The 24,701-nt window shown below is 43.9% G+C and overlaps 1 protein-coding gene across 1 annotated transcript in view; it reads right to left on the bottom strand.

Moving 5' to 3' along the window:
* Window positions 1–24,701, bottom strand: part of ZDHHC20 (zinc finger DHHC-type palmitoyltransferase 20) — a 74,380-nt gene that overhangs the window by 25,635 nt on the left and 24,044 nt on the right. The window contains exons 2-3 of the mRNA XM_065397603.1: window positions 10,595–10,621; window positions 621–715 (exon numbers count right to left, since the gene is read on the bottom strand). Of these exons, the coding sequence (XP_065253675.1) occupies window positions 621–715; window positions 10,595–10,621 (122 nt within the window). The remainder of the gene's footprint in view (window positions 1–620; window positions 716–10,594; window positions 10,622–24,701) is intronic.

The following is a 24,701-nucleotide window of genomic DNA, read 5'->3' as shown; positions in this document are numbered from 1 at the left end:
GCACACCGTTTCTGAAAGGTTGCCGACCCCGGGTATACCGCATTGTACAGGCATTGGGATTCAAAAAGTTAAAGCTTTATAAACAAATTGTCAATGTCACGTGTCAAAATACACAAAGTAAATATCATTCAATCAACCTCACGTTCTCAAGTAGCATTTTTCTTCCTTTTCCTATCTGTACATTTTGATTAATTGATGGAAATATTTTTAGTCAGATTGTGTGTGTATGGTGAAATCAACGTTTACCAACATTTACCCATAAAAACGAATCCTTCCAAGCCTACTTATATTTTATTTATTCTAAACACCAAACTGAAGTTATTGCTTAGCAAAACATTGTAGTGTCATATATACTCGCATACCTTATTACTTGAACATATACACCTGAATGTCAAACTTGTGACCACTTAGAAACAAGCATTCAATCTGAAAAAAATTCATTAGGTTACGATGATTTTCAAAGTAATTTAATTATTTACATTCATGATATGGCAGCATGCTATTTATTTCAGTTAATGGGAACAGAGAAGATGAATTACATTGTACTTTAAATAAGTATCACTGCTGAAAACAGTTCAATGGTATAATAAGTGTTGGCATTTTTCCATCATTAAATTTACCTCATCGGAGGGGGAAGCAGGAGTTGTAAAAATCGTCTTCCAATAGGACCATACAAACATGACAAATGACAGATGAAAAACCACAAGGTAGACAACTGCAATAAAAATAAATACAATAAGATTTCAGTGAGTATAGCTGAAAAGACCTAGAACTAGAACATAAAAATGCAATGGTTTTGGGTGTAGATAAGTTATTTCTCTTCTGCAAGCCAGTAAGATAAATTGCACTGAAACCCACTGGATAATTAGGAATACTAGCACATCTGAGTGGGCTTAGCCCTATAAAGAAGTTGTCTAAATCCACTTGATAGCCCACCAGATATGATGAGTACTACTTCATCCTCAGAATGAATCATTTAATAGGCTACTAAAATAATGATGATCAAAATCTTGGTCATGAAGCAATTTCCCCACTTATACTCCCACTTTTTTACAACTGAATGAGCCTCATCATGACAGCAGCAACCCACAACTTTAGAAACATACCTTCATTCCCACGTACCCACCCTCAGGAAAATTAAAATAAAGTGTCTGATGTCTGGAATAGCAAAATAAAAAAGCTGGAAGTATACATTTAAATTATCTTGACAGGCCACATATATTTCAGTTGGTTCGATTACTAAATTCAGTCCATGTACAGTATAATATATTGTCAGCAAATGAAGTAAATGATACCAGAACAGTGAAAACACTCATGTTAATGTAAAATTTGGGTTATGCAATAGATATACACCTCTACCTCGATATAACGGTGTCCTCGGGAGCCAAAAAAATCTTACCGCGTTATAGGTGAAACCGTGTTATATCGAACTTGCTTTGATCCACCGGAGTGCGCAGTCCCGCCCCCCCGGAGCACTGCTTTACCGCATTATATCCGAATTTGTGTTATATCGGGACGCGTTATATCGAGGTAGAGGTATATCTTATAAAGTTTAAGCATTGCACTAAAAATTTTTTACATGCCAGTATTATAACTATATTTTATTACTACTAGGTGTTGGAAAGGGGTTGTAAATAATATTAAAATGTAAATGTACCTGTACTGTAATTCAAACAAGGTAAACATTAATCACATTTGGATTTTGCTGTAGTATTTAATATACTAGGCTCCCACTCTGATTCCATCTTGGAAAAGCTATTCTTTATACTTATAATAAAGGGTTGGGGACTAGATAATGGGAATTCTTGATGTAACATCTTATTTTTGTATGAACATTTGTGATAGTGAGAACTTCTGCCTTTCTGATTATTTTTTGTCTGTATAACTCTTGGTGCCTTCTCTGCCTCCACCTGCCAAATAAAAAGGAATATTTGTAACTAAACTGTAGACTCAGCACTGTCACAGCCATAGTGGAAAGTAGGAACTACTGGCCTTTAACACAAAATGGACTCCATTTCTTTTAATGGTGCTGATATAAGGAAAAGGTGTAGCTAATTTCAAGATATGTTATGATATGTTTATGATTAGTTAACAGTGTCTGGGAGACTCATGAGAACTGGATGACCCAACTTCTCCTTAGGGTTGCAAAATAAAGTATTTCTAGGCTCTCTTCTGGATTAAAGGGAAGCATCAGCACTGCAGACAACTCGTGGTCAGATTCCTGAAAGAATTGGATATAATTTCATGTGCAAAAGCAGAAGCAGGACCCTTGTGTCAGAAGATGAGAGATTTGTTCTCTGGTGTTAATATACCACAGGGCAATATCAAAATCATTTAATGGGAGCTATCATCTCTAGCATTTTGGGAGGAGGGGAAGGAAACCAAGAAGCAGTTGGCCACTGATCTGTAGCATGAAGCAGACACACATATAGATCACAGCCATTCTTGGTAGGAATTAATTCAGAGATTTATAAATGGATTCGTGGTACTGGAAAAAGAGAATCCATTGGGTGATTTGAAGCCATCACAGGAGATTGAGCAAGTGCTTAAAATGGCATGATGAATATAGCACCACAGTTTATGGTGCTTGGGTTAATGCTGGTGGCCAGGGCTGAACAACGTCATGATATCCAAGACTAGTTTGACCAGTTTCTACTTCTCTGTAACATCTTGTGAAGAACATTTATCTAGATCAGTGGTCATCAACCGGTCGACTGCGATCGACTGGTCGATCCTAGAGGATCTCTCAGTTGATCGCAATCTCCGGCGGTGCAGCGGGGCTGCCGCTAAGATAGGCACCCTGCCTACCCCAGCCCCACGCTGCTCCTGGAAGCGGCCAGCATGCCCCACGGCCAGGGGTCTCCCTCTGTACGCTGCTCCTGCCTGCAAGCACCACCCCCGCAGCTCCCATTGGCCAGGAACGGGGAGCTATGGCCAATGGGAGCTGCAGGGGCGGTGCTTGCAGAGAGGGGCGGCGTCCAGAACCACGTGCTGCTCCCCGCCCCCAGGGGCACGTTGGCCCCTTCCGGGAGCAGCATGGGGCCAGGGTAGGCAGGGAGCCTGCCTCAGCAGCAGCCACGCTACACCACCGACTGGGAGCTGCTGGAGGTTAAGTGCTGCTCGGCGGGAGGCCGCACCCCAACCCCTAGCCCTGAGCCAGCACCCTGAATCCCCTCCTACACCCCAACCCCCTGGCCCAGCCCTGATCCCCCTCCCAGAGCCAGCACCCTATACCCCAACACTCTGCCCCAGCCCAGAGCCCCCTCCTGCACCAAATTCCCTCCCAGGGCTTGCACCCCTCACCCCTCCTGCACCCCAACCTCCTTCCCTAGACTCAGCCCAGAGCCCCCTCCCACACAACGAACTCCTCATCCCCAGCCCAGTGAAAGTGAGTGAGGGTCAGGGAGAGTGAGTGACGGAGAGAGGGGGGAAATGGAGTGAGCGGGGCGGGGCTTTGCGGACGGGGCGGGGCAGAGCCTGGGTTGCCCTTAAATTCAAAGTGATCTTGGGCATAAAAAGGTTGGCGATCACTGCTCTAGATAGATGAAGGCAGAACTCATTGTATGCTGATGTGTGGCATCTTGTGGAAGTTGAAAATAATTGGCCACTGATTAGATGTCAAAATTTAGTACTGTGCTATTTTAAATGCGATACCAATGAATAACACTAAATTAACACAACTAACAGCAGTAAGATAAGAGCATTTGATTAGAGCAGTGGTCCCAAAACTGTGGGGCGGAGGAATATTCGGGAGGAGTGCGCAGCATAGCCAGCCCCCATGGGGGGCAGGGACGAAGCACCACCCAGCCCCACTCTGCCCCCAGCTCTGGCCCCAGCCCCCAGTGGGGCATAGACAGAGTCCATTATGGGTAAGGGGGGGGGCATGACATAAAAACTTTGGAGACCACTTGATCAGAGTAAGGCGATTCCAGGATCTGACCCGAGGTGGGAGCTGAGAATACAAGGAAACAGGAAAAGAGAGGTCTCCCTTTAAACTGCTGACATGTTTATACCATAAGGAGAATGCACTGATACATTCAGCTTCTTGCTAGGCTAACTTTAACAGTTCTTAGGTCTGCATGTCATATGTTTTAAGAATGGAGATCTACACAGGCAACGTCACTGAGGATGTAAGAATACCTGAAGATGAATGTAGAGCTTATACAATGCAAACTGATCAGTCAGACACCCTTACTGGATAATGGAAGAAAAATGACTGGACCTTCCTTCCTGACAAAAACTGTCCCTAGGAATTGAAGAAGCCATTAGAAATCAGGCGAGCAACATACTTGACGTGTGGACCTGGGGACAGTTAGCAATGCTCCAGTGCAGCACATGACCTACGCCTCATACCAGAAGTAAACAGGAACCACTGACTGTTGGTATGATGCAGAAAGACTCCAAAAGGCTTTTACAAACAGGGAGAAAGACCAACCTTAAGGACCTATATGAGCAAAGCAACTAAGCTAACTCAAGACTGTAGCCTAAGTTGTTCCAGCATATCTAGCTAGTCAAAGAAATCAAAGTACTGAATCATCAAGCTGCTGTGACTCAAGCAGCATCAAGGCAAGATATCCTCTAACTGACTTTGAGCACCAAGTACACTCCTTTCTAAGAAGATACACGAACTACTTTAACCCAAATTAAGCTAAGAGACAGAGAAACCAAGGAGTGGTCCAGCTTGTCAGTCTCCCATTGAATTCCCTTCCGCATCAGATGAAATTAGGCTGAAGTAATGTTAACAGCAGCAAAACTGCAGCCATGAGGAAGGAGACAGTTATTTGACTTCATTGCTCTTCACCAGCCTAAATCCTATTCCATTTCCCAAGAGGCACATTTCCAATCTAAACAGCGTTGGAAGATACTGGAACACTAATTAGCAGGCGTGTCAATGCCACCTAAATCCTGAAATTGTCACCCCCCACAGGCATTCCATTTACTATATTCATACCTTACTATGCAAGATTCTTAAAACTAGCCACTATGAACAGCTGCTCCCACCTACTTTTGAGATTAAACAGCTGTGTGGCGTCAGGCAGCAAACTTCTTAAAATGAGGAAGTAACATCAAACATTTATGTCATCTTCCCTTCCAAGAAGGGGGAAGCTTGACCTACTTTGCTATGCTGATATAGAAATAAACATTTAAAGAAGCTATATTTAATGTTTCAAGGATGGCATGAAGTAGACAGTAAGCTTGCGGCACTTCCACCTGCTCCAAACAATGCACACACACACACACACACACACACACACACACTTTGGATAGGGCCACACTTAACTCCCAAAGGGGGAGAGAGGGTATGTTGTTGTGCACAACATGAACCTTAACCTAAGCTTCCTCATGCACTTGGCTGTTCCTCGGGTCTTTCCTAATAGGGCACTTCTGCCCCTGCCCCTATCTCCCTTGCCTTAGGCTTTGTCTACACTGGCAAATGAACGACAAAACTTTTGTCGTTCAGAGGTGTTTAAAAAAACCACACACCCCGAAAGACAAAAGTTTTGTCGAGGAAAAGCGCCGGTGTGAACAGTGCCACTCCTGCTGACAAAGCTACTGCTGATCGTTGGGGGTGGAAGTTTTTTGTCAGCAAGAGAGCTCTCTCCTGCCAACAAACAGCAGCTACACTAAGCGCCTTTTAATGGCACAGCTGTAGCGGCACAGCCGTGTCACTAAAAGCTGTGTAGTGTAGACGTAGCTTTAGAGAGAGATTAGAATGGTTTTAACACTCCTGGACTAGAGCTAGCGGAACTCAAGTGACATAGCAGTCAGCAAAAATAACTTTATATTCGTATGCAGAGTCCTAAAAACTGCCACCATGTGACATGAATGCTTATTTCTTTATGAAATGTCCCAGGGTACTAGCACTATACAGAACAAATAAGGTGGGGTCTTCTCTAAAAAGCTTCATGTTTAAGTTTAGACATAATAGGAGGCATGATAAAAACAGTAAGGTGGGTTGGGGAAGGAGGACAAAAGTAAATTTAAGATTACAATGGAGGTGGCTGGGTAAATCAGTGCAACGGGGTGAGAAGAGTGGAATAGTTAGAACCAGAAAGAGGAAGTGATGGATGCACGAGGGCAGGCACAACTAAACTGTCTTAGCAGTACGGAGTTAACTAAAACATAGAAGAAGTGAGGTTTTTACCCACGAAAGCTGATGCCCAAATAAATCTGTTAGTCTTTAAGGTGCCACCAGACTCCTTGTTGTTTTTGTAAAACATAGAAGATTACACTTAAAATGCAAATTCTTTGAGGGTCGGAGGCCTCTCTAGCACGCACACACACAGGCCCTAAGCCCTTACGGGGGCTAGGTGCTACTGCAATGCAAATAAGCAACCACAGATGGTAGTACAGACAGTAGTTAGTGGCAATAAGGGCATAAATTTGTGGCCGTGCTAGCAATACTTAGCAGAAAGAGAAAGCGGTCTAGACTTCTTGCAAAAGTGATGAAATCAGGAAGACAGAGACCTCTGCAGACGACACCAAGCTGGGAGGGGTTATAAGCATTTTGGAGGACAGGATTAGAATTCAAAACGGTCTTTATAAATCAGAGAACATCTAAAATCAACAAGATGAAATTCAATAAAGACAAGTGCAAAGTAGTACACCTAAAAAGGAAAAAATCAAATTTACAAATACAAAATGGAGAATAACTGGCTAGGCAGCAACGAAGGATCGGAGTGAGAGGGTATAGTGACTCACAAACTGAATATGAGTCATCAGTGCAGTGCTGTTATATAAAAAGGCAAACGTCATTCTGGGCTGTATTAACAGGCGTGTCTTGGGTAAGACATGGGAGGTAACTGTTCCACTCTATTCGGCACTGGTGAGGTCTCAGCTGGAGTAGTGTGTCCAGTTTTTGGCACCACACTTTAAGAAAGATACAGACAAATTGCAGAGTCTCCAGAGGAGAGCAACAAAAAATGATGATTGGTTTAGAAAACCTGATTTATGAGAAAAGGTTGAAAGAACTGGACTAGTTTATTCCAGAGAAGAAGACGGGGGGAGGGAGGAGGGGGAGAGGTTTGGGGAGAGGAAACAGGACCTGATAAGAGTCTTCAAATATGTTAAGGGCTGTTATAAAGAGGACGGTGGTCAATTGTTTTCCATGTCCACTGAAGGTATGACAAGAAGTAATGGCCTTAATCTGCAGCAAGGGAGATTTAGGTTAGATATTAGGAAAAATGTTTTAACTATAAGGATAGGTAAGCACTGGTACAGGTTACCTAGGGAGGTTGTGGAATCCCCATCACTGGGAGGTTTTTAAGAACAGGCTAGACAAGCAGCTGTCAAGGATGGTCTAGGTTTACTTAATCCTTTCTCAGTGCAGGGGGCTGAGCTAGATTACCTCTTGAGGTCCTTGCCAGCCCTACAAGTCTATGATTTCTATGTCATACAGCACTGGAAGCTGAAGGTCAGCCCTCTACAGCTATACTCTTCAAGGGGAACAGGAGTCTTGAGTGTCCTGCCCAGACGGGTCCAGCTGCTACTGTACGCCATGCAGGAGGAAGTCCCTGGGATCAGGGTCCTGTCCTTTGGAGGTTGGCCCAATGCTGAACAGGCCCCTGCCTCTCTATCCTGCCTCACTCATGTGCTGTCGTTACTGCTGCTGTTGGGAAAGGGATTCTGCACGCAGGCGCCTCTTGGGGTAAAGATGGGGTGGGGTGGAAGACACCAGATTCAGCAGCTTCCCTTCTAGACTCCACCCAACCTGCAAAGGCAGTAGCAGCAGGACTCTTTGAGGGAAACCCTTCGAAGATCCTTGTGCTGGCTCCAAGTATAAATATGCATTAGCTGGTTTCCAATTAAGATCTGCTTATTTTCTTATAAGTACAAACCAGAAGAAGGAAAGGAAAGAACAAAAAAAATAAAATAACCCCAGCACCAACTAGCAGGTAAAGTCATTTCACAGTTCTAACATAATCAGAGATCATAACCATAAAGTCTAACTTTGTTTGAAGTGTAAGAAAAATCTGTAAATTTAACAGCATTTTAACTGCAGTCAACTAAAGGGATTGGCAGAGTTACTTCTGCTGTCTTCACTGAACAAATGTAAGTTGGCAGACTAAGTGGTCTAGTGACACTGAACTGACAAGTGGAAGGGGAATGTATTCAGGGCCCCTGCTCAGACTTTGTTCATTAATTAAACATGTGCTGGCAGTACTGCACAGGGAGTAGCTGAGTGCTTAGAAGAAGAGAAGGTCTTGCATCACTCAGTAGTGCTGGGCTTTTGAGGGATCTATATGAAATCTTCTTCAGCTGAAGGAAGGGTTACACTGATGAGAGGTTCAAGACTGACAGAATGAAGTCTACAGAAAACCCTACAGAATTCCCACTGCACCAAACAAAACAAAAATGCACTTACCACTTACATTTAGTATGTTTTCTAACAACCTGGCTTATAGAATCAAAATATGTGGGAGAACAGAGGCCCAATTTGTATCTGATTAATAAAAAACATTTTCTTAAACTCTTGTGATAATCTTCAGATAGAGAAAGCAACTTTGGGAAACTGGATTAGACATGCACACCCAGAGACACTCATGACACCACACCACTCTAGATTTCCTCGTGTGGTTATCATTAGAGTCTTGCATGTGTATAGGCTTAGGGTCTACTGGTTTTTATGTGGTTGTATATCAGATTCAAAACAATTCACGTGTTTAAAAATAAGCCAAATTAGGGGAGAAAATACACATATCAAACAAGAGATAGATCAGTCACATAGTTCTATGTACCTATTGTTAAATTAAATAGAAAATTATAATTAAGCACTGCTGTAATAGGATTTAAACATAATACACTTGAAATGTGAGGCAGAAATTAAACTGCAAGGATATGGGCTCTTCGTTTAAAAATCACAGGAATCTATTGATGCCACCTTGGCTGCTAGAGGGCTCATTTTTCTACTGATGCAACAACCAACCACCACCACCTGACTACAAGAGCTATAAAATTCAAATAAAGGAGATTTCCTATTTCATATCAACACCTAAATGTGAATGTTTTCCTGCAAGTCAGACTCGTTTTGTATTTCTTCAAAAAAAGAGTAGGAATATTAAAAACAAGTAAGGTTTCTCCTCTACTGGTGCTTTTTTTTTGAGTATAACCTGTAAAAATATGTTGAACTATAGGAAAAGGAGGGGCTGCTCAGTGATCTGAGGATCAAGTCTTAAATATCTAGATTTCCTGGGCCTATAGGTACAAACTACACTAGATTCTATTCAGCTCTTCATTCTTCAGACTTATTAGTTTCCTCCTGGGCTTTTCTATTATGCTAATCACTACAGCATCAGAGTGCTTCACAAAGGTATTTGCGCAATGGCCCTGTGAGGTGAGGAGGTATTATTATCCCCATTTTACAGATGGTAAACCAAGGCACAGAAGGACTAGAGGTAAAAAGGATTCATTAATTTTGTATGTCCAATTGAAATGCCTAGAACCTGATATTTTACAGTGCTTGGCATTATACAGCATTTTATATGTTCAAAGCACAGCCCCTATTGACCTTAGTAGCAGCTGAGTGCGCTCAGCTCCTCTGCATATCAGATTGCAGGGTCTCAAGTTAGGCTCCCAGAAAATGAGGACCACACGATTAGTGACCACCTGTGAAAAGTTTGGTTGAAGTGTCTTGTCCAACATCTCATAGGAACTCTGTGGCAGAAGCAGGGATAAAATCTAATTACCCAAGGCAGCATTCAGCTGCTTTAACCATGAGACCATACTCCCCTACCTCATTCACTACCCACTTTTTAATTTCTGCAACAAATGAGGCAGGAGTCCTACAAACAAGTCTGCTTCCCTACCCAACCCTGATTGAGCCCCAGAGTAGCTCAATCCTGTGAAGTGAATGAGACAGGGGTCTCATAGAAAAAATAGCATGTAATCATGTAACTAAAGACTGTATTGTAATGTATGCACATAAGGGGGCTGAATTAAGGCTGCATGGGCAAGTTTAATTCTGGCATCTCCTAACTTTGCAACCTTAATAATGTTTTCTCAACATAGTTTTTTCTAGTTATTTCAGTGTAATACAAAACATATACACAACAAATGTGGTCAGAACCATCACTATGATAACTCCAGAATTTCAATAACCATATGACTGATTTTATTCTGCAATGGACATAGCCATAGCAGATATCAATAGTATGGTTACCACAACAATTAATGCACTTTAAAAACAAGGGGGAAAACCAGAGAGATAAAAGAGACCCACATAACACACATTAAGTGGTATACAGAAAACGTGATGTGGGTCTGATTTCCCCTCCCCCCCCCAACCACTTGTTTTGAAAGATCTGCATAATTAAGTCATGATTCCATGGCTCACAGGTAATATGATCATCCCAAGCTTGTGGCACTAAAAGCTTGATAGATCCAGCCTCCCTATGTTTTCCCTCTATGTACCCATCTGCTCACTCTCTCTAGAGAGAGTTACATAAAATCATACAAAATTGCATTGGTAAGTAGGTGTAAATTATACATCAGAAACACACTGTACATTTATATTAAGGAGACAAGAAGTAGGCAACTTTCCTATTTATAAAACTTTCAATTTATTTATTGAGGATGAGTAATACATGTTTCCTACCTTTTTCTCCAGTTGAGGTAATCGTAACTAGGAAAAAAGAAAGACAGAAAAGGTTAAATATATCTATATTGTGTTTTAAAGATCAAAGCATGTTACAAATGTTAACGGAGCCTCCATAACTCTGTGAGGTAAACACTCATTAAACTTCTCCTCTAGATTCCCACAGTCTCAAAAGTCAGTGACAGGGCTACAAACAGCCAGGAGCCCCAGCTCCCTGCTCTAGCCAAATAAGCATGCTGCTCTTCACAAGCATTAATCCATATATTTAATTAGATCATAATTTAACAATTAAACATGTTGCCATGAACACCTACTATACTTTCCGAACTTTCTTAGGTCGTACACACACCCAGCTTATTTACTGCCTACAGAGATTTCAGAAAAGCTTAAATGAATAAAACCCTTCAATTGGCAGATACAGAGGGAAGTTTAAATAATTGCAGAGCTCTTTACAGAAGTCCCTATACAATTTTTTGTATTAGTCACATCCAATCTACTTTCTAGAGCTCCACACTTCTCTATCACTTTCAACACCACCATCATCCTCCCCATCACACAGACATGTAATTTACAAGCTATTTTTGACTTCCTCTCCCCTGCCTGACACATTCAGCTCATATCTAAAAGTCTCATCACTTCTTCCTCCTTAATATCTCTAAGATCTCTCCATTTATTTCTATCCCTACAGCTAAATCTCTTGTTCAGGCCCTCATTATATCTTGTCTTAACTAATGCAACAGCCTCTTCTCTGGCTTCCCTAAACCAACTCTTTCAGTCCAGACAAAATACTGCACTGGAAATTTTCCTTGCTTCTGATTTTGATCATGTCACGCCCCTCTCTGAATCCCTTCCTTGGCTCGCCACTTGCTACTACATCAAATTCAAGTTTGTCATCACCATCTCCAAAGCTCTGCATAACTCTGCCCCTACCTACCTACCTGAGCAGGTCTCATTTTGCATTGTCTCCTCCCTCCCTACTCTGCCAACTTTCCTAATTTCCACTGTCTGTCAGCTTTGCACAGACACAGCCATGCGTTTTCCTCTTGCACAGGCGGGGCATTCCTGTGCTCGTTTGCAAGGTCTTCATCCTCTCCACATTAAATCCCCCTTTAAGACCCACTTCAGTCATGCAGTCTACAGTGAACTTTATTGCCATGTGTAAGTAAAATGTATGTTTCCCCACTCCTCCTAATCTCTGTCTACTTGTCTGTCTGCCCTTCCATTGTCCTTAGGACTGGCACCACCCTCTTTTTTGATTGTCTAGATGCCTCCAAATAGTTAGTAATTCTTAGCAGTAATAAGACCTAACCAAAGAAAGAAAAAGCAAAACAAGTAAAATAAAATGTTCTGGCTTCTCTCACAAGGCTCAGATGCTTCCTTTCCGCTTATGCTGGTGGTTCTTTCCTTTAATTCACCTGCTCAGCACCCTCTCCATTCCCCTATGCAGTTTTATTGGCAACTTTTTAATTCCTTCCCTCTAAGGGAAGAAACTTTATCTACCATCCAAAATACAGCAAGTTTGGTTTTAAACTGAATTAGGAAGAACTATTGGGTATGATTTAAAAATCAAGTTTCTGTTTTAAGTGCCCTTTTTTTTTTTTTTAGGGCATTTTCCCTCCCCCGAAGAACATGAACTAATAACTTAGTAAAATAGTCCCGAAGCAAGTCAATGTGTACAAAGACAAGTTACAACTGCTAAGAACAGGCTCACATGCTATAGGACAGTACAGTCAGTATTAACCTCTTGTGAGTTAGAATTTGTCTACGCTTACAGTGGTGCAAGCTGCACCACTGTAGTGCTATGTATGACGACAGGAGAGTTTCTCCCACTGGAATAAGTACTCCACCTCCCCGAGAGGGGTAGCTATGTTCATAGAGAAGCACTATCTACACCAGGAGTTCAGTCTGTATAGCTGCATTGCTCGTGGTTATACCGACATAAGATAGTAGCGTAGACAGGCGCTTCAAGGTTTCAAGTAGGGCTGTCGATTAATCGTAGTTAACTCACATGATTAACTCAAAAAAATTAATCGCAATTAATTGCAGTTTTAATCACACTTTTAAACAATAGAATACCAATTGAAATTTATTAAATATTTTGGATGTTTTTCTACATTTTCATATATATTGTATTCTGTGTTGTAACTGAAATCAAAGTGTATATTATTTTTGATTACAAATATTTGCACTGTAAAAATGATAAACAAAAGAAATACGTATATACGCGTTCATAAGCTGAATTTTTTTTAGTAAAAAAGGGAAGCGCCAGAGAAGGGGGTCGGCTTATCAACGGGTATAGAGAGGGAGAGGTGGGACACAGCCCCTCCCGCCAACAGAGGGAGCAAGGAGAGGCAGCACAGCCAGCAGAGCCAGAAGGGAAGAGGCGGGGCCAGAGTCTCTCCGCTTCTGGCCACGCTGCTCTCCCCCCAGCCTCCGAAGCAGCTGCAGCTCCGGCCCCACCCCCCAGAGCACGCTGTGGCCGTGCCGCCCGGCCCAGCTCGCTGGAACGCGCTGCAGCCACGCTGCCCGATCTGGCCCGTGGAGCAGGCTGCAGCCGCACTGCCCAGCCTGCCAGAGCAGCTCCAGCCAGGCCAGAGACATCCTCCCCTGGCCCTCCCCAGATAAGGTAGGAAGGGATGCGATGGGGAGAGTGTGGGGGTCCCAGGCTAGGGGTGGGGTCATGTGGGGGGTGGTCACAGGGGTTACTCCCCTGACTCCCAGCTTCTCCCCCCCAAAAAAATTTCCCCACCAGTTGCTGTCCCGGCCCATCAGGGTAAGCAGCTGGCGCGCCAGGACACTTTGTTTACTTAGGTTTACCTCCGTGCCTGCAGATGCTCGAGGTAAACAAATCATCTTGGCCTGCCAGCGGCTTATCCTGATGGCCCAGGAGCCAAAGTTTGCTGACCCCTGAATTATAGGGTCGGCTTATGAACAGGTCATAAAAATGTTCCATTTTTACTTATCCATCTTGGGGGGGGTCGGCTTATAAACGAATCACCTCATGCAAGTATCCTAGTGCCATCTCTTTGTCGTGAAAGTGCAATTTACAAATTTAGATTTTTTTGTGTTACATAACTGCACTCAAAAACAAAAAACAATGTAAAACTTCAGAGCCTACAAGTCCACTCAGTCCTACTTCTTGTTCAGCCAATCGCTAAGACAAACAAGTTTGTTTACATTTACAGGAAATAATGCTGCTCTCTTTTTATTTACAATGTCACCAGAAAGTGAGAACAGGCATTTGCATGGCACTTTTGTAGCTGGCATTGCAAGGAATTTACATGCCAGATATGCTAAACATTCATATGCCCCTTCATGCTTTGGCCACCATTCCAGAGGAGATGCTTCCATGCTGATGACGCTCGTAAAAAAAAAAAAAGCATTAATTAAATTTGTGACTGAACATCTTGGGGGAGATTTGTATGTCCCCTGCTCTGTTTTACCCACATTCTGCCATATATTTCATGTTATAGCAGTCTCAGATGATGACCAGGCACATGTTTGTTTTAAGAACACTTTCACTGCAGATTTGACAAAACGCAAAGAAGGTACCAATATGAGATTTCTAAAGATAGGTATAGCACTCGACCCAAGGTTTAAGAATCTGAAGTGCCTTCCAAAATCTGAAAAGGATGAGGTGTGGAGCATGCTTTCAGAAGTCTTATAAGAGCAGCACTCCGACGAGGAAAATACAGAATCCGAACCACCAAAAAAGAAAATCAACCTTCTGCTGTGGCATCTGACTCAGATGATGAAAATGAACATGCGTTGGTCCACACTGCTTTGGATTGTTATCGAGCAGAACCCATCATCAGCATGGGCACGTGTCCCCTGGAATGGTGGTTGAAGCATGAAGGGACATATGAATCTTTGCCGCATCTGGCACGCAAATATCTTGCGATGCCGGCTACAACAGTGCCATGCAAACACCTGTTCTCACTTTCAGGTGACAAGAAGTGGGCAGCATTATCTCCTGCAAAGACTTGTTTGTCTGAGCGACTGGCTGAACAAGAAGTAGGACTGAGTGGACTTGCAATCAAAAATAGAACAATGTAAAACTTTAGAGACTGCAGTAATTTTCTCTACATAATTCTACATTTGTAGGTTCAACTTTCATGATAAAGAGATTGCACTACAGTACCTGTATTAGGTGAATTGAAAAATACTACTTTTGTTTTTTTACAGTGCAAATATTTGTAATCAAAAATAAATATAAAGTGAACACTGTACACTTTGTATTCTGTGTTGTAATTGAAATGAATATATTTGAAAATGTAGAAAACATCCAAAAATATTTAAATAAATGGTATTCTATTATTGTTTAAAAGTGCAATTAATTTTACGATTAATCATGATTAATTTTTTTAATCACTTGACAGCCTTAGTTTCAAGTTATTTTCTATTTTTTTTTTTTTTAAACTCTGGATATATTTGTAGTTTATTAAAACAAAATAGTTCTAATTTACTGTATTATATTTCTCTTTTCTTGTTCATATTAAATTGCTTACTTAATAATTTCAATTTTTTCCCCCAACATAAAAAGGTGAACATTACAGACAGTGGAAGGTAAACATTAAAAGTGGTTTTTCTTGCAAGATTGAGTTCCTAAACAATTAACTTCAAAATGACAACATGTATTTTCAGACTGAATTTTGCTTCTAGCTACAGCTCTATCCTGGGTGAACACCTTTGCATGGAGTTGGAAAAACATGCATTCTCTGGGACAAGATAAATTCAAAATTCCACTTGTCTTCTGAAAGGAAAGAAACTAAGCATCCAACTTAGAAAAAATATATATAAAAAGGTTCACATCATAGTTCCAGTCAAAAAGCGCTGTAATATGTGGCCTATACAAGTACTATATCAAGCAAATTCAACTCAATTATATTTTATGAGAATATTCAGAATGATGCTTCAAAAATCATATATTTTCCCTCTTCAACATAATCAGCTTAAGCCTAGATAACATCATATTACTTTGCACTTACAGAGATTTCATCCAAGGATCTGGATGCCAGGCCCGCTGACCGGAGGATGAGGGGGGACGCAAAGGGGGCAATTTACCAGGGGCCCAGGCAATTTAAAAGTGCCCGGTGGCCCCCAGCCGCTGCTGCTGCCATGGTAGTGGTGGCTGCCGGGAGCCACAGGCCCTTTTAAATTGCCTGGGCGGGCCGCAGGGCCCTGCACTTTGGGGGGGCCCCGTGGACCGGAATTTCTGTCGGCGAGCCTGCTGGATGCACTTTGCAAACACTAAATACACCTCATAACCCTGGAAGGAAGCTAATTCTCTCTCCCTTTCCTAGCCAGCTCCCTCAGGTCAACATGCATACCCTAAAATTGCTCTGCATGGTCTGATGGCTAACAAAATATTGTAGTCTGAAGTATGTCCTAATAGTGAAATCCTTCTGGTTTCTCATACTGTTTTCATTTCAAGATTATGTCTGGTCACCACCAAATTAAAAAAAAAAAAAAAGCCCTTTGGGCAGAGAAGTGCACATAAGGTATGAGGACAATTTGTTGGGGTCTAGCCAATTTAGGGGAAGGGTAAAAAAATCTGGTCTTAAAATGTAAAGCTGGTTACCATTTTAGCTAAAGAGAGATTACTCTCACTCCACGGATGGATAAACTGAAGCACAGTCCTGAGGCACCAAGGTTTATGACTTGACTAAAGTCACACAGCAAGCAAGAGGCGAGTCAACTGTTTTCCAGGATGGATCTACATTACATCATGAAGTCCTATTTCAAATTAATAGTAATATTTACTATTTTAAGCAACAGAGAGTCCTGTGGCACCTTTAAGACTAACAGATGTATTGGAGCATAAGCTTTCGTGGGTGAATACCCACTTCGTCAGACACATGCGTGCTCATAAAGTGCCTGAGCACTACAGAAACCTTGAAGTTTCAACAAAGACTGATAAACCCAAAGGTCTCTAAGGTTTTAGTTGAACGCATTGTATAAATTTGTCTCTAACTTTTACCTTCTCTCAACATGAAGCACAAACAACAAAATAAAACAAAGGAGTAAAAAGAAAACCCTCATTCTTCAAACATGACTTAATCCTACTTACGCACCAAAAGCAACACATACTAACGTACAAAGTGAACCTATTTTCTATTCAAGTCAGATCTATTATACTGTCAGAGTCCTGTTCATGTTGCACTCAATTCTCTGAAAATAGTGTATTTTGCAATGTGAAACTAGGTGCTCTATTAGGCTGGCTTCTTATTTAACTTTCTGCTTAGCTGAGTTAGAAAACAAAAACACATTCCAACTTTGGCTTCTAACAGGGGAAAAAGCTTGAGTGTTTTGTCTCAGATGTCCCAATGCCACTCATTTTCCTCCTAATTCCTTCCTATTGCTTATACCTCTCCTAAGCACCTCTCTCTCCCCATTTTTGTCTTTGCACCTTGACCATGCCACTCTTTAGGCTTGCACCTTCAAGACCTGGACCACAGGCATGGGCGGTGGGTATAATAGGCGCTGCCACAGCCGGCGGACCCCTGGTTGCAGGGTTTTGTGGCAAAGTTTTTGATTTATTATGCCTGTAGTGTGAGAAACTGCTATCTGTAGGAATCTGCTACCTGCAGCAGTTATGCATATGTAAGGGATTGTAAAAAATTGCTACTCTAAAAAACTGCTATCCGATGTAGCAAATTCCTACAGATAGTAATTTCTTGCACTACACACTCCTCCGGCCGTGGGAGGGGATGGGATGGATGTCAGTGGGAGGAAGGGGCAGAGCCGGGACTAGCCTCCCCAAACGGGGGCTCCACCCACCACCCATGACCACAGGAAACAATGCTGCAGTGGTAGGGAGATTGGTGGATGATCTAATGAATCCGACGTAAAAGAGGTCGAATTTTTCAGCAGTGACTAGTGATTTTGGATACTTCTATATTTGGATGTCCAAACTGAGACACCTTAGAGGAACCCTATTTTCAGGAAGTGTCAAGCATTCGCCCTCTGAAAATACATGCACCACTTTAAGGGACTTCAGAATGTATATCACTTATTTGTAGTGTAAATGCTGGATTCTCTGTAACACAAATTCTTTAAATCATGATTTGAAGACTTCAGTAACTCAACCAGAAGTTAGGGTCTGTTACAGGAGTGAGTTGGTGAGGTTCTGTGACCTGCAATGTGCAGGAGGTCAGACTAGATGATCATGATGATTCCTTCTGGCCTTAAAGTCCATGAGTCTATTTATAGGCTTTTCTATGGTTACTACAGTAGTATCGGAGCACCTCCAACATCCCTGCAAGGTAGGGAAGTATCTCCATAGTGAGGCACAGAGAGATTGAGTGATTTGCCCAAGGTATCAAAGGAAATCTGCTAAAAAGCCAGAAATAGAACCTGTATCTCAGTGCAATAACTTTAACCACAAAACCATCCTTCAGGTATTGGGTGTGTATTCTTCCAATTGTAGAGTACTGATTGCAGATAAAACTCAAATAAAAATAAAGACATGGAAATAACTGGATCTGTTTCTTATGGAACATTTATTTGCAGCCCCATCATGAATTCTGACTGAAGTCATATACTTTGAATATTACAGTCTTTCCAGGCATCCAAAGAGTGAACTTTTACATTCTTCTTGGTGCTCCATGTAGGTGGGGAAATACTAACGTGCAGATGCAAGTACATTCCTTCACCATATCTGAAGCCCTAACTCTCCCCAGCTTCCACTCCATTAAATTGTTCACAAATGAAGATCAAAACAATTTAAAAAAAACCACACCCACCACCCATCAGCTCTGGAACTCAGTTGAAACACATCTCAACAGTGGCCCTGACTGACTACAAGAGCAAGTTCTCCACCCTAGCTCTCTCCAAAAAGTAAATTAGCTCAACTCAACTGAGACCCCCACTCCCTTTAAGATCCATGTAGACAGGACCACTAGCAAGGTAACACAAGGCAGAGCTTGAGTGTTCCCGACCCCATCCACATACAAAATCTCAATCACTCACGTGTGGTGGTGATATAACAAAAGCTGGCGGACATAACTGGGGGTGTAGGAAAGATTTCCAGTGAGATTCCCTCAACAGTTGCTAGTGTGTCTTATCTGTAGCCTGGATACAGGGTAATGCCACGACACAAGCAAAAATCGCTAGTCCTCAATGCCTTCCAACAATCCCCCAACACCTCCCACCCCATGCCCTTTTCTTGCCATCTACCTCTCTCTGTTTTCTGATCAGAAACCACCTACCACTGCACATCGGCCTTCTCAGCCTTCTTTCCCCCACTTGCACAGTTTCCAGTATCGGCAACTTTACTCATCTATCTGCAGCACAGAGCTCTGTTTGTTAAGAATGACCCCAAGAGGACCGCCTCAGTATGCTGCCAGCTGGCCAAAGGCGGACATGAAGGTACTGGTGGATCTTTGGTGTGACGCTAGCAGGGCCCACAAGTTGGATACATGCTTTGCCACCCATAGGAATGTTTCTCCAGAGAGAAATCTGGAGCGAGCCCAGATGGAACTGGTTTACTTCACTGAGTTACTAGGTTCATACCACTTCCAACCAGAATCCCCAGAAGGGGCAGACATGTTCTCCCTCATTACACTGCAAAAGCATTCAGGGAGCATTGCAGTTTAATGTAGCACTACAGTGAGATGGGTCCCCAAAAGCCTTGGCATCACACACAAGTAAACAGAATGCTCGCATGGATGCAGGAGCTAACTCCCATAGCTAACACAAGGGAAGAATCTCAAGGGTGGATCACTTGAGTTAATACTGTTATGTGGAATCACTCCTGGTTGTGCGGTAGCTTCAAACTATCTCAAAAGATGTTAAACTGTCTGCACAGGAGTTAAGGGAGGGGAGCGGGTTCCAATCGAGTTGAGCTATGTGGTTGGAAAAATTAAAAAGCAAGGCATATTTTTTACCTGCATAGACAGGGCCATGCCACATACTGCTATATTTATTAGTTTATTGAGAGAATTAACACTCACAGGAACTGACATTATAAATTGCATTATATTCCAAATATGGTAAAAGTGAGGTTATAGTTGCATAATATGGGTCATAATGACTTGTTTTTTAGTTGTTACTAACCATGGTCACAGTTTGTGTTATATGGTTAAAGCAACATTAACAGAGTTATTTGACCGCAACAGATAATTTAGAGTGCCTGAGAGGCACACTGCCCAGAAAATACTCTCTTATTACAAAAGCAAGGTAGATATTTATTTATGGCGAGGCCACTCTAGCTTTAACACAGTATGTGTACCAACACGGAAACAAGGGAGATCTGTAAGTATATGTTTGTTTGTTTTTAAAAACAGCATAAGCTGCAGAAACAAAAACATTCTAATTACCGTGTACAAGCCTTCTATGCATCTAAGCGTTTTCTATAGTATGTATACTGCAACAGAGTCACTGAACAGGTACAGGAGATCTCCGTGACAACAACCACAGTGGATGCCAAGAGGATTCTGCTCCTCACCCCTCAGTTCAAAATAAAGAGATCTAGTCAGAGCTGGCTTTTGGGCCCCCCAAAGCTGCAGATGACCCTCCATCACTGACTCCATTCCTGGTTTTGAACGGCAATTTCAACTTTCATATTTAGAAAGTAAGTTTCTAGTCCTCTTCCTTGCAAAGATAGTCTTGAAAGTGTAAAGGTACCCTGGGGCTGAAAGGCTGTCACTGATTTTTCTTAGGGTTGTCTACAAAAAACTGAACTGTTAGATCAGTTAAGAAACCACACATTTATCAAAATAAGCTATTCTGATATAAGCACCTTTACGTTGTGTCCACACTAGGGAGTTGCTTGCACTGATTTAATTATATCTGTTTCAAAAATAGATATAATTAAATAGTTACCAAAACTGTGTGAGATTTAGAAAATCTCTAAAAAGTCATGAATTATTCTGTATCATTCTTATAGCTAGTCAGATCTGACCTGTGGGACTGGGAAAGCCACTAGCACAGGGCTGGGCAAACTACAGCCCATGGGCTGCATCCAGCCCGCCAGCCGTTTTAATCCGACCCTCGAGCTCCCACTGGGGAGCGAGGTCTGGTACTTGCACTGCTCCGGTGCTCGGCTTCCGGAAACAGCGGCATGTCCCCCCTCCGGCTCCTACGCGTAGAAGCAGCCAGGGGGCTCCACTCTGCACACTGTCCCTGCCCCAACTGCCGCCTCTGCAGCTCCCATTGGCTGGGAACCACGGCCAATGGGAGCTGCAGGGGCGGCACCTGCAGACGGGGCAGCGCGCAGCATAGCCGCCTGGCTGCGCCTCTGCATAGGAGCTAGAGGAGGGACATGCCACTGATTCCGGGAGCCACTTAGGTAAACGCCACCCCAAGCCTGCACCCCTGAGCTATCCCCTGCACCCCAACCCCGTCCCAGCACTGATCCCCTTCCCGCCCTCTGACCCCTCAGTCCCGGCCCAGGGGCCCCCTCCTACAGCCCAAACCTCTCATCCCCAGCCCCACCCCAGAGCCTGCAGCCCCAGCCGGAGCCCTCACCCCCCCCCAGCCCGGAGCCTCCTCCTGCACCCCGAACTACTCATTTCTGGCCCCACCATTGAGCCCGCACCCCCAGCCAGAGCCCTCAGCCCCCTCCCGCACCCCAACCCCAATTTCATGAGCATTCATGGCCCACCATACAATTTCTATACCCAGATGTGGTCCTCAGGCCACAAAGTTTGTCCACCCCTGCACTAGCACATATGGATCCTTTGATTTTTTGAGGAAAGCTCAATCAAATTTGCAGTTGTTGGGGATGGAGACGGTCTCTGACAGTGTTATGACTGCTTCAGGTTTTTACTTCCCAGCTTGGCTGCTCAGCTGCAAGTAGCAATGTGACCAATGACCACAAGGAAGGTCACTTTAATACCACGAGACATGGCCTGGTTTGTGGACACAGGACAGAGTAGAGGATCCATTACATTCCCTGCTCTTATTACACCAACTCAAAGTCAAACTTTTCTGCCTACGTTTTTCTATTAACTACTTCACAGGTGAAGGTTATGATGATTCATTAATGTTCATATATTATTGCTGTAGAGGGGACTATAATGCACCAGAATGCACACAAAAGTTTCCAGAGATTCTAGCAGCATACTGACCACTGGGTTATCTGCAGAATTGTGCCTTGAAACATTTTTAGATGTTGGTAATTTACATGGACCCTTTCCACTTTCCCTGATGCAAGAAAGCAGACAAAGAATTAAGGGGAGATTTTCAAAGGCACAAATGGCAGTTTGGTACCCAACTCCCATTGACTTTGAACCAGAATTAGGCACCAAACTGACACCTGTGCTTTTGAAAATCTCCCCCCTTCAGGAAGCTAAATACAAGGTTGCTCTGAAAAGAAGTCACCTAGCTAATCAATCCTGAAGCTAGTCATATGCATAGCCGGGTAAAATGGTGAGGTATTGGCTATATTTGGAAAGAGAGGTTGGCTTAAAAAGTGTTTTGTACATTCATCCAAAAATGCTAAGGCTGGCTCTGTAATCAGCACATTCAGCTACTCAAACTACTGCACTGCAGCAGAAACTCTTCACCAAATTTGTTATCCTTGAAAAGCACCATTCACTGTAATGAAGCACAACTGCACACAATCAAGACACCTAAATTAGCTCATTATTCAGTCTTCCTTCCTTTTTCTTAATCACCAGTACACTGAAGGAACACAATCTGTTAATTTTACTAGCAATTTGGCCTGTTCCTAGTTCTAGTGTCACTTGATTATACCTTCCTCATCTGGTTGGTAAAGCCACTACACACTCCTCATTCAATCCCTCCTGAATACTCGGCTCTGTCACAACACCTTCAAGTAACTTCAATGGCTTGACTGCAGGGTAGTTTTTTAATGCTACATATAAGTGATTTGTTTCCAATACTGCCCACAATGTGCTAAGTGCTATACAAACACAAAAGAAGGCACACTCTCTTTTAAAATCAAAACAGAGAGTATGTCTACACTACAGAGTCAACTCAACTTATGTACACTTGAGTTACTCCTCTCTGAGGATATATCTACACTGCAATAAAAGACCCATGGTCCAGGTCAGCTAACTCAGGTTCGCAGGGCCTTGGGTTGTGGGGCTAAAAATTGCAGTGTAGACATTTGGGTTCAGGCTGGAGTCTGGGCTCTGAAACCCTGCAGGGGGCGGGGGAAACGTGCCTCAGAGCTTGGGCTCCCGAGCGCCAAGACAAAACGGTTACTTACCTTCTGTAACTGTTGTTCTTCGAGATGTGTTGTTCACGTCCATTACACATTAGGTGTGCGCGCGCTGCGTGCACCAACGTCGGAAACTTTTTCCCTCAGCGGCTCCCGTCGGGCCTGCAGGGTCCCCCCTCCCGCCAGAGCGGCGCCCCACTCTAGCGTATATATATCCCTGCCGGCCCGACCCTCCCTCGGTTCCTTCTTGCCGGTGACTCCGACAGAGGGGAAGGAGAGTGGGAAGTGTAATGGACGTGAACAACACATCTCGAAGAACAACAGTTACAGAAGGTAAGTAACCGTTTTTTCTTCTTCGAGTGATTGTTCACGTCCATTACACATTAGGTGACTCACAAGCTTACCACTGGAGGAGGGTAGGAGTCAAGGAATAATCGAATGAAGCACAGCTCTACCGACCGCCGCGTCCTCTCTGGTTTGATGATGGATCGCGTAGTGGGCTTGAACGTATGCACTGACGACCAGGTGGCCGCTTTACAGATTTCCTGGAGTGGAACCTGCGCCAGGAACGCCGCCGAGGACGCTTGGGCCCTAGTAGAGTGAGCCCTGATCTCCGGGGCTGGTACGTTAGCGAGTTCATAGCACGTGCATATGCAAAGCACAATCCATGCTGACAAGCGTTGCGTCGAGATAGGTTGGCCTCTCATTCGCTCCGCAACGGCAACGAACAGTTGAGTCAACTTGCGGAATGGCCTGGTCCGTTCTAGATAAAAAGCCAAGGCCCTACGGACATCGAGGGTATGCAAGCTGCGGTGGCTTGGGTCCGAATGGGGCTTAGGGAAGAACACCGGTAAACAAATGTCCTGTCCCATATGAAAATGCGTGACCACCTTTGGAAGGAATCTTGGGTGCGGCCTCAGTTGCACCTTATCTTTATAAAAAACTGTATAGGGAGGTTCCGAAGTGAGGGCCCTCAATCCCGATACCCTCCTAGCCGATGTGATGGCCACGAGAAACGCTACCTTCCATGAGAGATGCATGAGGGAGCAAGAGGCCAGGGGTTCAAAAGGCGGCCCCATGAGCTTAGTCAGGACCAGGTTGAGATTCCACGCAGGGACCGGCGGGCGCGAGTAGGGAAACACCCTCTCCAGCCCCTTGAGGAATCGAGCCACTGTGGGGTTGGAGAACACCGAAGCCCCCAACTCCCCAGGGTGGAACGCCGATATGGCAGCCAGATGCACCTTAATTGAGGCGGGGGCGAGCCCCTGATGCTTGAGGTGCAGCAAGTAGTCCAGAATCGATGGGACTGAGGCCTGCAGAGGCTGTATGTGATGAGGCTCACACCAGTGGGAGAACCGTTTCCATTTGGTGAGGTAGGTCGCTCTTGTGGAGGGCTTCCTACTACCAAGGAGAACCTGCTGGACCTGATGGGAGCACCTGTGCTCCGTATCGTTTAGCCAGAGAGAAACCACGCCGTGAGATGTAGCGACGGTAGGTTCGGGTGGAGTAGGCGACCCCGGTCTTGCGTGATGAGGTCGCGATGGAGGGGGAGGGCGATCGGAGTGGTCATGGACAGTTCCAGCAGGGTCGTGAACCAGTGTTGGCGTGGCCACGCCGGGGCGATGAGGATGACTGTCGCCTTGTCCCTGCAGGTCTTGAGGAGGACCCTGTGGATGAGCGGGAATGGGGGGAAGGCATACCTCAGGCTCCCGCCCCAAGGAATCGCGAAGGCATCTGCCAACGAGCCCGGGCTGAGGTTCTGGAATGAACAAAACTGAGGGCATTGGCTGTTGCCCTTGGTGGCAAAGAGATCCACCTGGGGAAACCTCCACCTCCGGAAGATTACATGCAGGACGTCCTGTCTCAACGTCCACTCGTGCATGTGGTAGGACCGGCTGAGGCGGTCCGCTAACCCGTTTTGGGCCCCCGGGAGATATGTTGCTAGTAGGTGGACTGAATGGGCTATGCAGAAGTCCC

This window comes from Emys orbicularis, chromosome 1 (genome assembly GCF_028017835.1).
Source record: "Emys orbicularis isolate rEmyOrb1 chromosome 1, rEmyOrb1.hap1, whole genome shotgun sequence".
Taxonomy (NCBI): domain Eukaryota; kingdom Metazoa; phylum Chordata; order Testudines; family Emydidae; genus Emys; species Emys orbicularis.
The sequence above is the reverse complement of the archived record's forward strand: the minus strand, read 5'-3'. Positions and strand labels throughout refer to the sequence as shown.